This window comes from Quercus lobata, chromosome 11 (assembly GCF_001633185.2).
Source record: "Quercus lobata isolate SW786 chromosome 11, ValleyOak3.0 Primary Assembly, whole genome shotgun sequence".
Taxonomy (NCBI): Eukaryota; Viridiplantae; Streptophyta; class Magnoliopsida; order Fagales; family Fagaceae; genus Quercus; species Quercus lobata.
In genome coordinates, this window is record NC_044914.1 from 45349131 (window position 1) to 45367753 (window position 18623).

The 18623-nt window shown below is 30.4% G+C and overlaps 1 protein-coding gene across 1 annotated transcript; it reads right to left on the reverse strand.

Annotated features, from left to right (window-relative positions):
- Positions 1–14177: 14177 nt before the first annotated feature.
- Positions 14178–16365, reverse strand: LOC115968953 (epoxide hydrolase A-like). The gene is made up of 4 exons (XM_031088498.1): positions 15999–16365; positions 15282–15464; positions 14861–15102; positions 14178–14610 (listed from the first exon to the last, which is right to left on the reverse strand). Exons 1-4 carry the CDS (start codon positions 16278–16280, stop codon positions 14361–14363), a joined length of 957 nt encoding a protein of 318 aa, XP_030944358.1. The 5' UTR covers positions 16281–16365; the 3' UTR covers positions 14178–14360.
- Positions 16366–18623: the final 2258 nt, after the last annotated feature.

Here is an 18623-nt window from a genome sequence, read left to right on the forward strand (position 1 = left end):
CATAACTCATAACTCAAAAATGGTGGGACTCATGGTAAAAAGGTTATTTGGCAAACGATAACTCTGTTTCCATCACTCAATTCTTTTATTTTTGATTTATGAGTTATGGAAACTGAAAACAACCAAAGGCTATTTTTAGTTTTCATAACTCATAACTCAATGTTATTTCCGTAAATAAACACACATGGAGGGACCCACAGTCGCAACTTTTGACCACCTTAAAACTTTTTTTTTTTTTTCACTTGTTCGGTCTTCAGCTCTGGTTTTTTTTTTTCACTGGTTCGGTCTTCAGTTCGGTTTTTTTTTTTTTTTTTTTTTTATAGCTTCGGTGAGTTTGGGTACTGAAAAAAAAAAAAAAAAAAAAAAAAAAAGCTACACCGGCTGACAAGTATGAGCCCACAAATAGTGTGAAAAATTGAGTGATGAGTGATGAGTGATGAGTTATGAGTGATGAAAATTGAGTGATGAAAAAACCTTGGCCAAACAGCCCCTAATTGTGTCTTGATACATTAACTCTCTATGTAGTGTCAATAATAAACCTATATAAAAACGATATTGTTTCATCATAAATTGAATAAGATGTGAAATTGGGTGTATTTATAGAATTGTTGAAGCAAATTTATATTTGTATTTTTTATGAAATTTTAACAGATTTAATCACAAATGGTAATAATGGTATTCTAAATTTATTGATAATGTAATAGAAATCATGTGTACATCACATAATTAAATCCATTAGTTTTTGATGAAAACATTAACAAAAATTTTAATTTGTTGCAACCCAATTTACATGGAACTAACTGCTTAAATTCAAAGACTAAGAAAAAAAAATACACTCACCTCAAAGTTCAAGGGCGATATATTTATTTTTTCAAGGGTGATATATATATATATATATATATATATATACATATATATCATTGCTAAGCAGTGTTTGGTAACTTTACGGCAAATTCATTATAGGAGAATGCATTTTTCTTTTTTTAAAAGTGCATAAATTTTTCCTAAAACGTAATTATGTTGAATATAATTGTTTTTAGTTATATATTTTTTCATAAATTCATTCTTGTTTGTTAGTCAATGACAAGATGATGGGTTCCTAAATTTCACTTTTTAAAAAACAAACATTTAATTTTACATCCACATAGTTCTATTCCAAATGCATATAAAAGAATCCAATATAAAAAGTAATTTGCAGGAATAAATTTCTAAAAACGCAATTTCTAACACCAATAACAAGCCATAAACATTAGTTTCTTTTTAATTATATAATTTTGTACAAAAATACTTTATAATAGAAAGCATTATAACCAATTAACAGTTTCCCTCATTTCTTAAATTAAAAAAAAAAAAAAAACTAAACTAATTAATAAAATGTCTCTACCAAGTATCCACAATTTTTACATAACATATCTACAATATACAAATATCTCATGAATTTAAGCAGGACAACAACAAAATCATTTGAAACCTACTTACAATTTTTTTTCACAGCACTTAATTTAATTCTGATGGTTTTTTTTTTTTTTTTCACCTACAAATTTTGGTTCATAAATTTGTTTCCCCACTCCCCCTTTTTCTTTTATTTTCGCCCCCACACAACTCGTTCATCCACACCTTTTTCTTCATCCCCTTTTGTTTTTCTCTCTTTTTGCCCCCACCACTTATTCCCCACCAATCTCTCTCTTCTTCTTGCTCCAACCAAATCTCCCTTATCTTTTTTCTCTCTTACAAGTCAATGAATCCACCCCCCCCCGGGCGACACACAATCTTGCAAAAATCACCATGGATGGTGGTGGCTTTCATCATTGAAATTGAGATTATTGTTGGAGAAAATTCAATTTTAAACTAAAAGTTGCATAAATTAATGAATTTATTGCAAGTAAGTTTGTTGGGGATTTTAGCACAAACAGATATATCAACCATGAAAATCAAATACAAAATCTAAAACAGTAAACCATTAACAAAAAGATATGGTAACAAGTGAAAAGACCAATAAAAAACCATCCCGGGGATTAAATTTTTGTAAAAAATACAATATAACGGAGTTGTTACAATTAGTTGAAACTTACAAAAGTTTTGTAGCCTATACTTTTTATGTAATACTTATAAACATCGGAATTGCCTTTCAATTAAAGTAATCCTTAAAAATTTGAAATCCTTTAATGATGATTTTCTCCATGAATGCCACATCCACACAGAGAAAACATCTATCGTAATGAACTCACTAGAAAGAATTTGTATGGTTTCAAAACAACCTCATAATCACTATTTTTTATTTTTAGATCACAAGATGAGTTGATTGTATCTAGGTTTCCAATTTGACACACGAAAGAAAAAACATAAGGTTTTCTATGTGTTGCACTTAGTGTGACCACCTTTCTCCCTATTGAAAAGTCATGCAATGAGTAAATTATATATGTAGGTTTAAAAAGAAAAGAAAAAACAAGAAACCTTTTACATTTTACATGATCTCACCTGAGTGAGAGACAAAAGAACTTTTAGGTTGTTTTAAAGTTTTGCTTGAGCAAGATTCACTCTAGCTTGTGTGAAATTTGTTTTTTGAGCGAATTTGGTTTAACTTGAATGAAAGCTCTAGTCTTTAATTTCTTCAAGATCTTCAAAGCAGATCTTGACAAACATACAATAAATAAATACAACCAATTCCAAATATCCTAGCACAAATTTTGAAATGGAAATAGCCAATATTAGAAAACCAAATAGTTGGGAATAGAGGTGTGTGGTAGCAGTGGATATTGTTGTTGATTGGGTCTTGTGGGTTTAGGGTCATTGTTGATTAGGGTTGATTTGGGCTTGCAACAATTAATGAGGATGGGGGAATTTGTCATGTTTTAGGCTTTGGGGGGGTGGGGTGGATTTTAGGCTTTGGTGGTTACGCCGACAAATCAGAGAGAAAATATAAGGAAAAAGAAATAAAAGGGAGAGAGTCTTTATTAGGTGTTTCTTGTAATGTACATTAGTACATGTGGATTACACATATCTTACAACAACAACAACAATAACAACAACAACAACAACAACAACAACAAAAAGAAGAAGTAGCGGGCATAATAAAAATCCTTTGTCTCATTTTAATTTTAGAAAATGAGAAATAAAAAGTCCATTATTTAGGAAAAATCCACTTTATTGTTTAAGGAAAAATACCAAATATGGCAAAAAAAATTGCAAATACATTTAGCTTTATCAAATATTGTAAAATGAATTCTAGGTAGAGTTACCAAACATAGCTTAACTCACCAAGATTTTAGATCATTTTGGTGACTATATTGTCAATTTGCTTACAAAATTTTGTATAAATAGCATTTTCCCACTAATTTTTTTTTATAAAAAGCATAACAAATAATAATAGCAACCTCATTTTATTCATGCATGTTTTATATATTAAAAAAATAACACCTTATTATCTTATCGTGAGATCTTGGGTTCAAAACTTCTTATCGGTGTCTTAAAGCTACTCTTACAAGATTCCTTCTCATAATAACCTAATGTGTGTGAGACAAAAAAAACTACATACACCCAAGAAAATAATCAAATATTAAAAAAAATTTGAATACTCTCGTTTGTTAAAATTAAATATAGCATTAAACCAACAATATGTTTCTTAGAAGACAAATCAAAATTCAATAATTATGGAGTGACTTCCAAATCCCTCAAATGCTAACAACCTCGTTAGCACAATCCAAAGGAAAGAAGTAGATGAATAAAAAAGCAATAAAAATAAAGAAGAAAACCACGTTAGTAATAAACACAAACATATTGACCCAAAAAAAAGGTAGCCTGCTAGGGACCAGAGGAACAGAGCCCTGAAGTTATTGGGGTGGGGGTTGTGATGACGTGTAAGGAACCTAATAAATATGGTCGCTGCAACAGAGTTGCAGAGTGTTGCAGAAGGACGTGAATGAAAGAAAGAGAAAGAAACATGTAACCTTGGGATTCGCGAAAAAGAGAGAAAGTGATAGCTAAGGTTAAATGAAAACGAAGGGGTTTGATTGGCCAATGGATTTTGTGTGTGTGAAAAAAAAAACCTTCGAGATTTGTTGCTCTCATACGGTCACTCCTACGTATGAATGATTTCAGAGAACTTTTTTTTTTTTTGGGTTTTGGGGTTTTGCGTTTTTGCATTTTTTTTTTTCTGACACAAAACCTAGACTCGGATCCAACCCAACGTAATCATTGTACTTTGGTTAAACCAACAAGATTAAAATTCAAACTAGATTCGGTCTACAGAAACCCAAAATATAATAATATATATGTATATACATAGTATATATTAGTTTAGTCGGGTACACATGTTTCAAACTTTTGAAATTCTTGATTCTCAACAAACTTTTGAAATTTTTGATTTTTAGCATTTGATAATTAAAATTCCAAATGTTGTTTCTTTTTTTCTTTTTTGTTAAAGTGCAAACTACATTTGGGTCTTTGAATTTTATAATGGGACCATTAATATTGTGAGGTTCACCTAATAAAAAATTAGTTTAAATTGATAGAGTGATTGAAAATATTATTAAAGTGACCGGCGAAACTAAAAAATTTAGCTTTATTAACTCTACACCCTATAAAGTTGGTAAAAAATTTGATATAAGTAAAATGATTTGACATAAAACTATTTCTTAACTGACACTTTACAATGCCGCTACTTAATTTTATAGCATCATTAAATATGAACGAATTGGCTACTAATGCAAACATAATGTAACTTTAAGGGTAAAATTCAAATTATGAAACTATATGGTATAAAATCCAAAATGTTTTCCTATGATCTACCCCATGGCAAGAGAAAAAATTATTTACTTATATTTTAGTCGTATAGCCTATTTAACAAATTATTTACTAATATTTTAGTCATATGACCTACTTAAGATGTTACTTGTTTAAATTATTCAATGAATCATGCAATTTGATATTCATAGACAGCCTTATGAATTGCGTGACAGTCTATCACATGATAAGTTGAAGAAGATTCCCCTAATCTAGTTTAGAGGAATACTTTGTCCTTATATATTTTCTATAAAAAACGAACATGTGTTACAACTAATAGTTGATCATTTAATATTCACGTATATTTTAGTCATATAACCTACTTAATGATACGACTTATTTAAATGATTTAATGAATTATTAGATTTAGTTTTCATGGATAGTCTAATGAACTATATGATAACTTGTCACGTGCTAGGTTGGAAAAGATTTATCTAATCTAATTTGAAAGAAAACTCTCTCTCTCTCTCTCTCTCTCTCTCTCTCTCTCTCTCTCTATATATATATATATATATATTAAATAAAGGAAAAAGCATGCATTACAACTACATGTACCCTTAAGAAAATCCTTAACAAGACCCTTTCATTAAAAATTTGAGTTTTCAGGGCATTGTTACTATTATTTGATAATTACACATTTTTGCTGATTGTTAATAAAGTGTAAAAATAGTATATAGGAGTAATATAATTTACAATCATAGGTAATTTGTCTTTTGATAATATCTTTTTTAGTATTTCTCTCAAATAAGGGATGCATAATAAATTGAACCAGAAAAACATTTAGAAAACAGCATATATGTATTTTGAACATACCATGTTGTTAGGAGTTTAGACTTGTAATCAATGTTGATGTTTAAAAATTCACCATAACAAAATTTTGGTGAAAACAAAATCATCAATTTTTTCCCTCAGTCATCTACTTTATTTAAAAAGTAAATGACTAAATGGTGTGTTTGGCGAGCCAACATAACTAATTTGAATTGTTTTTGGTTTGACAGCTTTTTGTTCAAAGCGTTATTGGTTCTAATAACCGGGATAAGAAGACTCTATTAAATACTAGCTTTAACTTATTTATTTATATATATTTTTTAAGACTAGCTTTAAATTTACTTCTTTCAAATATTTTATTTTTAAAATTTTTTTAAGTGCATATTCCCACTAAAATTTAGTTTGAATTTTGAAAATTTTAAACTAATGTTAGCTAATTTAAAATAAAACTAATCAAAATGATTTTTTTGTTTTTTTGTTTGTTCAGTTTTTATTAGACCTAAACCAGTTATGAGGCTTGCCGTATAATTATTTTTTTATTTGTTTATTATAGTTTAAATTGTGGAGAATAGTATTGAAAACTTATACATTAAAGATAGCGAGATAGTAACAAGGCATCAAAAAATATTCTCTACAAAAATGATTTTTTAAACAATACTATTAAAGTATTAATAATATAAGACAAAATAAGTTTTTTATTTTATTTTTAATTTTATTTTCAAAGGTTGGAAAACATCACCTCCTTGTCTCATTGGTAAAATAGAGTAGCATTAGCATTCCTATATTAGGCCAACTTTTTTCTTTTCTTTTTTTATTTAATTTTTTTTCTTCTAGTAGTTTAAGTATTACATATCAAGTGGTGTTCTTCCAATAAGGCAATTAAATTTGCACAATACCTTAATCCGTTTTTAAAGGATAGTGATACTTAATTTTATAGGCAAAAGTTTAGTCCTCCAATCTACTATGTGACGATTAAAGAGATCATTTGTGTGTAGTTTTAATCACATAATTGATAGTCTCGTAAATTGCCACATAGTATGTTTGATGATATTAAGCCAAACTAGTTCAGAACTAAATTTTATCCGAATTTGTATTTACTTAGTTTCCAATCCATGTGATCTGTAAAAAAGTTCAATAAATATATATGATAGTGATATATTTTAACTTGTATATAAGTTCTAATTGATATCGAGTGATATATAATAATGTATATTTTTTAAAATTAAAAATATGAATATAATGATGATTTGGGTTTATAAAATCTTACTAGCATGTAATGCATTGATGAATTTTAAAATAAGCACAATTATGTGTATATGTTGAATACAATTGATGATAGTTTTAATATTTGTGTCAACTCCTAAAAAAAGCTTATCAGGTTATCATTTGGTAGGATGTGCAAATTGTTTATTTGTTCATTCTTGATTGTTTATATATATATATATATATATATATATATATAACTTCTTAACTTAATTTTTTTTAATGCAATACATTTTTTTCATGTTTACATTTTAAATAAATATAAGAACAATTGAATTATTATAACATGGTAATTTTTTTTTTTTATTATTGAAATTTGTACATTTGAATTAATATAAGTTTTTGTGAAAAAATATGGATTAGTTTTACATGGATGGGGAGTGGTATCAAATGGGATTTTAAATAGGATATGTTAGCTCAATTGGTAAAGTCTCTAATGGTTAAATAAGAGATATGAGGTTCGATCACCGCCTGCACAAAAAATCGATTGATGTCTTGGTCTGAAGATAAAGAGCTATTATTAGAAGCAGACGCCATAGATTGAAACTCTCTGGAAAAAAAAAAAAAAAAAAAATCTTACGTGGTAAGCTATTACTAGTTTTAATTTGGGTTTACAACGGAAATCACTTTTTTATCTATCCGGAACAACCTGTCATCTAAGAGTTATCGTGAAAATATTATGAACGTAATATTACTCTTATTTTAAACAAATTTTCATAATTTTTTGTTTTAATACTATAATAAAGTTGAGTTGTATACATAATGCCTGCACTAAGTGAATCAATGTAATTATTAATTTATTACAAGTTGCATATTTTTGCCATATTCATTATAAGAACATTAAAATTATTAAAACAATTTACTTAAAATGAAACTGTATTACAAAGATTTAATAATATTAAAATACTATTTTTGTATTTAAAATAAAAGGGTATATATTTACTAGCCTCTATGCATGCGCGTTGTGCGTGCTTAGAGACTCTTCTATTTTTTTGGGGTAAAGGTTAATAATTTGAATCTGTTATAATTTAGAAATATATATTTTTTATTTTTTAAACAAATAAAAAGAATAAACTTTAGAGATAAGCAATAATTGTAATTTTTTTTGAACGTGTGTTCGAAAAACAAGATGAACGTAAGAAGAAATAAGGTTAAATTTTAGAAGTTCTCTTAGTTTTTTATTTTTTAAATTGGGATGTTTTACTTTTATTCGGATGAAAAATGAATAAAAAATGCTAAATTTAGGGAATAAAAAAATGAACGTAAAGGGAAAAATTCTAAATTTTAGGAGTTTTATTTTTAATTCAAAATAAAATTTGTTATTTGACATTTATGATCCTATTTCTAAAATAATTTACCCTTCATTAATGAGGGTATTTTTGAATTACATAAAAGTCTAGTTCAAAGAGGGAAATCCTCTTTCTTTTTATTTTTTATACAAGATATAAATTATACTCTAACTTAATCTAAGTGTATATGTGTGTAAAATTCTCTCCTGGAGACTTGAACCCGACCCTTGTTCCCTACACCCCACAAACACTTATACTGTTATACTTGTGGAGTGATTATCATGTCAAAGGTGGGCGGTGGTGAAAATCCTCTTTTATATAGTAAAGATTTAGTGCTTTTTTATGGAAAAAAATGACTACACTACAATGCCCCCGGACCCTATGCATTTAGTGCAAGAGGAGGTACCGCTTTTTGTTGTTGAGAATCCGAGGAAGTACCACTTGGCCTAACAATTATGGTGATTAGTGCATTTTCAACTCTCTCCAAATAGGAACTATGAATAGATAAGGCACTATGAAAAATGTGGTAAAAAATCCATAATAGAGTTTGACCAAAAAAATAAATAACTATTATATAAAAGGGTGAGGCTTAAGTCCAGTGCATCTAGTGTGCTAGACTCATTGAGATAGTGACACGTGTCTAAAAGTGGACACACATGTCATTATCTCAACGGGTTTAGTGCAACTGGGCACTAGACTCAAACCTCACCCTATATAAAATAATTCATCTATTTTAACTTTCACACTGGTCTGTTTGATACCGCTTATTACTGAAAATACTATAGCAAAATAATTTTTGAATGTGTGAATAATACTGTGAGACCTAGTTTTAAAGAAAAAGTTATTGAATATGGTACTTGTGGGTCTCGTGAACACTGCATAAGACCCATAGGAAAAAATGCTTTCGTTGGGAAACGCACAAAATGCGCTTCCCAAATGGAGGCTCAGTGTTTGTTTGGCTAACTTATTTTTTGCCAATTTATTTTATTATTTAGCTTATTTTTGCTACTATTCATAGGTCCCATTGTATTTTTTGGTACTATTCATAGTTTCCACTATGCTATTTTAACTAACATTTATCTTTATCTATAATACTTTCACAAAAAAAATTTCAGTTTCAATAAAATAAACGGATATCAAACAGATCCTTAATTTTCTCATATTGCCAAAGAATAAGGTTCACGGGTTCCCTTACTATTAAAACTCAACTATCAAAAGTTTTAAGAAATTATAAATAATATAATTGTTTATTTATGCTTTAATTTATTTGGGTTCTGCTGCTCAAAAAAAAAAAAAAGGGTTCTGATTAATTTTCTCAAGTGTAGACTAATGTAGTGGATACGTTGTAATTAAAATCAAAATCTTCAGTCTCACAAATCTTTGTCGATTATTGCCCAGTAGTATAATTATGACGGTTGAGAAAACAACCAAACATCACTATAAGTCTACAACACCATAGGAATGTTTGATTTTGTTTTTTAGCAAATAATTTCTCTAATTTTTTATTTCAAAAATTAATAGAGAAAAATTACAATTAAAATATTTTTGTATGGACAAAGTTTGGAGCCCAAGCCCGAACTGTATGGAATCCTGATCCAAAAAGCCCAATACAATGAATTTTGTAGAGTATGGGACAAAGAACTAGGTTTAGGAGAGTTGTGCAACGGCTTGCATGAGTTTAAGAAATAATCAGATAAGAATAAAAACTATTATAATCAAAGGACTTTCCGTCTGAGGAGACTAGAATTTTACTTATAAACACAGATCACCACATTAGGGTTCTTTTACATGCTACAGTATTCTCTTCTCCTTTTTCCGCTCCCCCCTCTTCATGAGGGCTTTTCTACATTATATAGGTTTTTCCTGATCATCTGGACCCCCACTTGAGCACCCATCCCATTAGACACATTTTTTCAGTCTTTTGTAAATTGCGGCAGTCAAGGCAACACTATTCAGGAGTCTTCTCCACATTAATGCGGCTAGAAAAGTAGTTGTAGTGCATTTAATGTGGTGGTGGCAGCCTTTCCTTATATATTTTGAGTTCTCTTCTCTTTCACGTGTTCAGGAGGCGTGCTTCAACTGCTGGAATATACACTTGGTCTGGATCTATCGTGTCCGAGGAGGAGTTCCCCTCTTTGTCTCCCAATGATAAGGCTTGTAAAATAAATCACCTAAGTCATGTTTATCTTCTCGGACTTGTTAGTGTCCTCGGACAAGGCCCAAAATCCAATACATTATTTTGGGCCATAGTCCCCACAATTTTCGATTGTCTATTTTTCTTAAACTAAAAATATAAAACACTTTTAGAAAATGCAATTTTGATGTTCCCAGTTCTCTCAAAACAACATTTTGAGTTACAATTTCAGCAAACAATATTCTTAAACAATAGTTACATAAAAAAAATATATATATATATATATATTTTTGTGTACAAATGGAAAGTTTTATTTATTCAAACAGACAGTTTAGGAGAGTACATAATTTGTTACATAGCACTTTTTAAGAGTGTCCATTTGACAAACATCCCCAAGATACTTTTCATACACAAACTCGAGTAAGACTCATATACAAAAATTCTATTCATTTGCAACCTTCCCCTTTTAGCTAGTCCATCAATCATTCCATTAGCCTCCCGGTCCCGGTATATGTGAGTAGGAAGGACGATCCATTCACGAATGATAAGAGACCTGCAATCATTAATTAAAACATAAAGTTATGGCGCATAAGCACTATCATGTGTTAGCTATTGCATAACCAGGTTTGTAAATTAGTATGTTTAAACCCAGATTCCAAGCCAGATTTAAACCAAAACCAACAACTTTTAATTCTGCTATGTTATTGGTAGTTGTTTCTAGATGAATAGAAAAATCTTTTAACCAAAACCCATTAAAATCATGAAAGACCCCCCTCCACCAGGTCTATTTAGATTATCAAAAGAACTCTCATATGTGTTTAAAGTGATAAAAGACTAAGGAAGATTGCCAAAAGATGTTTTTTTGTAATATAATTTTTTTAATGTTTTAAAGAATATGCAGAGTAGAAGAATTCAATGGCTAAATGAGTGGTTTTGTGAATTAGTTGTGGTCCTTGTGGAAAAGAGCTACAATAATTGTTCAACTTTCGAGCATTCGTGTACTCTTAAATCTCCATATGAGCTATCTTCTACAATTGATTAAGTTTGTACTCGTATTCTCAGCAAAAAAAAAAGTATGCTATGATAGTACATCAGTGCCATTTTATTTTTTATTTTTAAATGTTTGCCATGATAGGAGTGCCTAGATCAATTAGCTTAAACACATTGTCTGTTGGTTGAGTGAGTCTTGTACGCAAAAGTCTAGAATTAAAAATTAATAATTAGTAATAATAATTAAAATTTTATGGGGCCAATGGCCAATGGGAAAGGCCCCGCCGGCATTAGACCCGCATAAAAACCAAAATACAATCCACCTACAATTTAAAATTCTGATTTTATATGAATATATATAAACTATGTAAATTATTTTGAAAAATATAAATGGGTTTTTAATTCAACCAATTCATAATATTAATTAACAAATAATAGGTGAAATTGCCAACTGTACGAAACCCAATTTATATACTGATTATCCGGTAATCAATGTATAATAAATTTACTAATATATAGTTTTAATAAAGGGGAAATTTTTTGGTTTAGCTCGTTGACAAGTAGGCAAAAAAAAAAAAAAGAAAAAAAAGAAGAAAAAAAAAAGTGGGCCATAGATAAGGCTTAAATGACACGTGTGTGGTCATGATCAAATGATTAGTGGGGGTTTGTCTTGACTCTTTTTTTTTTTTTTTGATAAGCAGGTTTGTCTTGACTCTTGATCAGTGATTAAACTTGTGGGTATGGAAGGTGGGTCCCAAATTTAGCTTTAGAATCAAACTATTGGAACTGATTCCCAATGGGGTTAAGATGAGTGTGTGTGTGTGGGGATCAGTTCCATTGGTTTTTGATGTCACCTATGACATGGATGGGACCCAATTGATAATGGCTTAATTGGTGGGACCCACACTGGCAGCAAAGTCTAGGAGGCTTTTTTGTCTTTGCCTTGAGCTTTGGTTTTTGGTTTTAACCTAACCTTCACTTTTGGGCACTGCCACATTCTGCAGATTTTTGGTTTCTCATCAGAACTTAGAAAGAAAACAAAGCCCATGCTTGTGGGTTTCTTGTTTATTTGGTAGTATTGGGGATCTTGTTTGGTTTATCATCATGAAGTGATTCAAAAATCTTCTTGACATGCCATGACTACAAAGAGACCAATGAGATCATCATAGATTTTTTGGTTGTACTATAATTTTTGGTTGTCTCTCTCAATATTTTTGATATGGGATGTTGTCATGTTGGTACAAAAGAGATGCTTGAATTTATGGTATGTATAAAAACTTATTTACAATTTCTCAATTGATGTTTGCTGTGTTGATTAAATTGATATAAGCTATCAAATTGGTCTATCACGACAATTAAATTGAATCATACAGCTAAGAGCTTTGAAGGTCTACTGATTGACACCTTTATATGTTTTTATCGGAGATATCTATGATTCAAATCTCACCTATCTCGTGTAACTATCAAATTATAATAATAAAAAAATTGTATTGTTCATTAATCTATATAATTACATATTTGAGTTTAATTAGAAAATCTAATTACAATATTTAAAGAAGTCTATTTAAGTTTTGCCATTATGTTTTAAACTTATTAAATAGTTATAATATGCTGTTAATCTTGTAACTTAAACTCTTCCCCCTAGGCCCCAAGCATTTTGTGCATAAGAGATATGTCAATTCAGGCATTATGTTTTAAACTTGGAAAGGTGTTCAAACTTCAAAATAGATTGGTGTAATGAAACTTAAAAGGGTAGATTTATGATACCTTTGCTTGGTGCAAAAATTACATTTTGGGAAAAAAAATTAGACCATTGAGTCAAATGAAATCCTATCAATTTATTAATAATGGGATAATTTGGAAATGTCCCATTAAATAGTTTCATATAATTTTACAAGAAAACAAGTAAGGGGAAGAAAACCGGTATGCTGAGACGCATTGAAGGCCACTTACACTTTCATGGTTATTTAGTTACTCATTTTTAATGCAAGTATTCACATATATTATTGATCATTGATGGTCAACCTTGAATTCATATATCAAAGAAAGAAATGTACGAGACTGAACACGAAATTAAAATAGGCCAAATAAATTAAAACCCATTTCCATTACTGGTGCAGTAAATATGAACTCTTTAAGAAATCAGGCCATCACTGGTGTAGTAAACTTTCATGGTTATTTAGCATATAAATTGTGGGCAATATGCCAATTTTACTCTCTCCTATAATAGGTATTTATTCGGTTAATTTTTCACTCACACTCACTGGTGGTGTATGAAAGATGAATTCTATAAGAAATTATAGAAATCACCAATTAGCAACTACATTTAGCTCTTGGCTTTCTCCAAAAAAAAAAAAAAAACATTTAGCTCTTGGCATATCCTTTCAATTTAATGATATATACTCTTTTTGGCTTCTCATGCATAATTTATCATATTCATGGTGTATTCATTGACCAATCACAAATTTCCAAAGCCAACTTTTGGCTTCTTTTGTGCCATGAAAATTCAATCCACGTACACATGGGCCCAAAATCCAGAAATATTAAATACTAGTATGGGCTTTTTATAGCCTCAATGAATATTTTTGTTCAAATCACCATAACACTTTAAAAAATATATATATATATATATATTTTATTTTAAAAGTACGTATTATATACAAATATACAAGTAGAGATTTGTCACTTAAAAAAAAAATTTTTTTTAAAAATTTTAAAAGTACGTATTATATACAATTATACAAGTAGAGATTTGTTGGTTGTCTTATAAATAATCACAATACATAGATTCCGGACAATGCTGGAAAATACAAAAAAGAGATCAAATTTGGACACTCATAGCAGCTAGGTGGTAAGCACATCTATTAGTATATAGTTATATACTTCACTGTAATTTGCCAACCTCCACTGAGTAATCGTCATAACACAATTTTTGTGCATAGAGCTAGTCATTAGTCACAAAAAAATTGCAGGCCTTTACCATTAAAAATGGAGTCATTAGCACATATTATAATATAGGAACAAAACACAGTACATGTCAACACATTCACCAAGTCCCAACCTTAACAAAAAATAGTATCACTATCTATTACTTAAGATTTTCCTCAGTTTGTGACATACAAATAAATTATTGATTAAGCAAGAGACTTGTCATTGAAAAAGGATAGGATTTCATTAGTGACTTGTTCAGCTTTCTCCTGCTGGATATAATGGTGCCCATCAATGATGACCACTTTAAGGTCAGGTACAAGGGTTTTAAATTCCTCTCCCTCTACATAATCCTTGGTCCCAAATGAACGAAATCCAAGATCCTTGTTCCCAACTATAAATTTTGTTGGAACTGTGATTTTGGCTCTCTGCCATGGTCCAAGAAGCTCCCAGTTCCTACATACATATATGGCATCACAATTTAGCAATACAAGCAAAATATCTTAGCCATAACATTGATATACAAAGGTGTATTTTTATTCTGTTAACGAATGACTTCAGATAGAATAGAATAATAAAAAAGAATACATATGACTCGCTGTGACTAATTAGTTAAGAATTCATAACTGATTCCAAAATTTTAGTACTAAGACTTGGTTATTGTTGTTGTTATGTGATTTGAAACTAAGATTGAATGTGAACTTACAAGTCCATGACACGGTAGTAGTTTAAGCCCCCAGTGAAACCTGATTTTTGGAACTTGTTAGCACAAAGTTGAAGCTCTTCCTCAGTAATCCATGGAGGCAAAGAAGATGGGGTTTCAAGAAAATCTATGATCTCAACACCAGGAGGAGCCGCTAGATGTTCTGGACCATTGACCAATAAAAATTTCTTCAACACTGTTAAACAGTCATATGCAGAAAATGATTTTTCTGCTCTTCCTAGCTCCTGCAATATTGTAAAAGCCAACAATTTTACATGATGCTTTATATTGTACCGGTCACCCCAAAAGCTTAAATTAATAGTAAAGAGTGAATTTAATCATGTAACTATTATTCTAACGTCGCTAACAGAATTGATAAATATATTTTTGTACATAACGAAAAACAGTTCTTGGCATTTTTTACCTGAAATTGAGAAATGTAGAATCCTTCTCCAAATTTTGTGGACATGAACTCAGTAGGTTTGAATTCGATTGAGCGTGGCTGGTATGGGACCCCTAAGTTAACAAGTGCTTTGACTCTATCTGGTCTGAAGAGGCAAAGGTCCCAAGCAATTTTTGCACCCCAGTCATGCCCCACCACAAATGCCTGTTCAAGAATACATTTTTTAAATGCAAAATGTAAATATTTCTAACACCAGTGAAGAAATTGAATGTATGTAAAAATAAAATAGTAAAGAATGTATGTATGCAAAATGTAAATAGCTTTCATGTTCTCAATACAAAATGGGGCACAATTTATGTTTTTAACTATTCCAACTCTTTGTTTTGGTAGAGCATTGTTTTAGGCTTTTAGACAAGGCAGGCAGGAGTAGGAAATAAAGTTATCATGGCCTAACAAAACTTGGCCACACACAATTAATTCTTTTCATGATACCCTTCTAACTATATCAAAATTTACTCCATTTCACTTGAAATTGAGAGGATCCTCGTTCGATTAGGCATTGGACTTATGGCCCTGTGACATCTGTCCCCCTTTTGTAGGATATAGTTTCAAGTTAAATAACATTATTTACACTTTAGGGAAAAAAAAAAAAAAACCAAAATTTGTACAATTTTCTGTATTGAATTCAATATGTGCATCAAAATGCCAAGGACATTTTGGCAATGTTAGGGACAGTACCTTTTCTTCTCCAAGCTGGTCCAAAAGGCCAATTAAGTCCCCAACAAGATGGAAAGCTGTGTATGAGGCTGGGTCCAGGGGACAATCTGAGTCACCATAGCCTCTCATGTCTGGTGCAACCACATGGTAACCATGTTCAGCCAAGTGGTTTATTTGGTAAGTCCATGAAGACCACAGCTCAGGAAAGCCATGAATAAGTAGAACAAGAGGGCCTTGCCCTTTCTCTGCTATGTGCATCCAAATTCCATTAGTTTGCAGCCTTTGATGCTTAATGTCACTCATGGTTTCTTCCTCTTTTGTTTCTCCACTAGTTTCATTTGATTGTTTAAATTCTTATCTCATTACTGTGGGAGATGAATTTTCAATATTGGCGACTTGGACTTTGTTCATTGGAATGGTCAATCACGTCTGTCTTTTTTATAAGTAATTGGATAGATTCAGTTAGGAGCTTGTCACATCATGTACCTAAAGATATTTTGTGGGGTTGGGATAAATTCTTTAAATTAAGCAGTTAGTAGCTCAGAAAAATAAAATCTCTTATACTAAACTGAAAGTTATTCAATTTCTCTTAACAAAGTTGTACTACTTACTGACCAGGTTATTTTTGTTTGACTGGCCTACCTTTTGTCCATTCAACAAAGCTTAAGCTGATGGAAAATAAAGTGAAATTTGTCATCTAATCATTTTTTTTTTTTTAACATATACAAGCACATGAATTCAATCAGTCTCCATAGTGAAATTTGCTTCATTATTTCTTCAACTATATATTGCATTGAGAAGCCTACTATTCAAATCCCAAGAGTGAAACCAAGATAAAGTGTGTTTAACAATAATGAAGTTGATTCTAGTTTGGCTTAGACCTCTAGATTCAACAGCAAAGAAAGACTTTTTTATTTTTATTTTTTACATATACTAAGGACATGAATTCAAAAAGTTTCCATAGTGAAATTTGCTTCATTATTTCTTCAACAATATTGCATTGAGAAGCCTACTATTCAAATTCCAATAGTGAAACCAAGATAAAGTTGTGTTTAACTATGATGAAGATGATTCCAGTTTGGCTTAGACCTCTAGATTCAACAGCAAAGAATGAGTTGTATTTTTAACATATACTAACTAAGGACATGAATTCAAAGAGTTTCCCTGGTGAAATTTGCTTCATTATTTCTTCAACTATATATTGCATTGAGAAGCCTATTATTCAAATTCCAAGAGTGAAACCAAGATAAAGTATGTTTAACTATAATGAAGTTTATTCTAGTTTGGCTTAGACCTCTAGATTCAACATTAAAGAATGAGTCGTTTTTTAAACATATACTAAGGACATGAATTGAAAGAGTTTCCATGGCGAAATTTGCTTCATTATTTTCTTCAACAATATTGCATTGAAAAGCCTACTATTCAAATTCCAAGAGTGAAACCAAGATAAAGTTGAGTTTAACAATAATGAAGTTGATTCTAGTTTGGCTTAGACCTCTAGATTCAACAGCAAAGAATGAGTTGTATTTTTAACCTATACTAAGGACATGAATTCAAAGAGTTTCCATGGTGAAATTTGCTTCATTATTTTCTTCAACAGTATTGCATTGAAAAGCCTACTATTCAAATTCTGAGATTCCAATAGTGAAACCAAGATAAAGTTGTGCTTAGCTATAATGAAGATGATTCTAGTTTGGCTTACTAGACCTCTAGTTTCAACAGCAAAGAATGAGTTGTATTTATCATTCATTGCAAAGAGACGTGGTCCATGTTTAGCAGTACAGACAACACAATGCCTCGAGATTGTCATTATTAATTGCACCGATTATATCATGATCAATTGGATTGTGGGTACAGACTATTTAGATGATCAATTGATCATTGATTCCTTCATGGTATATAGAAACCATTCAGTTCAGGACTATTGGTAACAAACCTTCAATGCCCTTAAATCCAACTCATTTAAACACCGATCAAGCAATGGCATGCGATAGGCTCATAGGCTGTATAGATTTTAAGACATTTCTGCTAGGTCCCTTTTTTGGCACATTTTCAAAAGTTTGAAATGGTCCTTAACAACATTTTGTTGCGTGAGTATTAATTGACAATTATTCAGAAAGCACTTTTTGTCTAATAATGAGGTCTAATGGTAATTTGGGCACAGGTAACCAAACTTCAAAAGTAAAAATGGAGGCTCCCTTTTTTGGAAAAGAATTCAATTCACTTCATTTGCTGCTGAAGGGTGGAGGTGAAGGTGAAGGTTTAATTTTTCATGCACTTTTTAAAATTTTTATTTTAATAGATAAGTAGATGGTAAGAAAGGAAAATGTGGAGTTCAAATCACATATATGAGGCATCAAAGGATGCCATTAGTTACCATCGCCCACTGGTGTATGTAACCCTTTTTTTTTTAAAAAAAAAAAAAAAAAATCATAATTCAATGGTTAAGAGATGGGGGATTTGATCATAAGATGTCTCATTTGAAAAATACTAAGAGGTGTTAACCAATTGATTTCTAAGGCTCTTGACTTGAACCTCATTTTCCAAGCATCTAAAGTTGTACATGATGTCATGCTATTTAAAACCAATAATCATTCTTTATATATGGTTGAATGAGATTTAAAATGATGTGGCACAATGTGCATC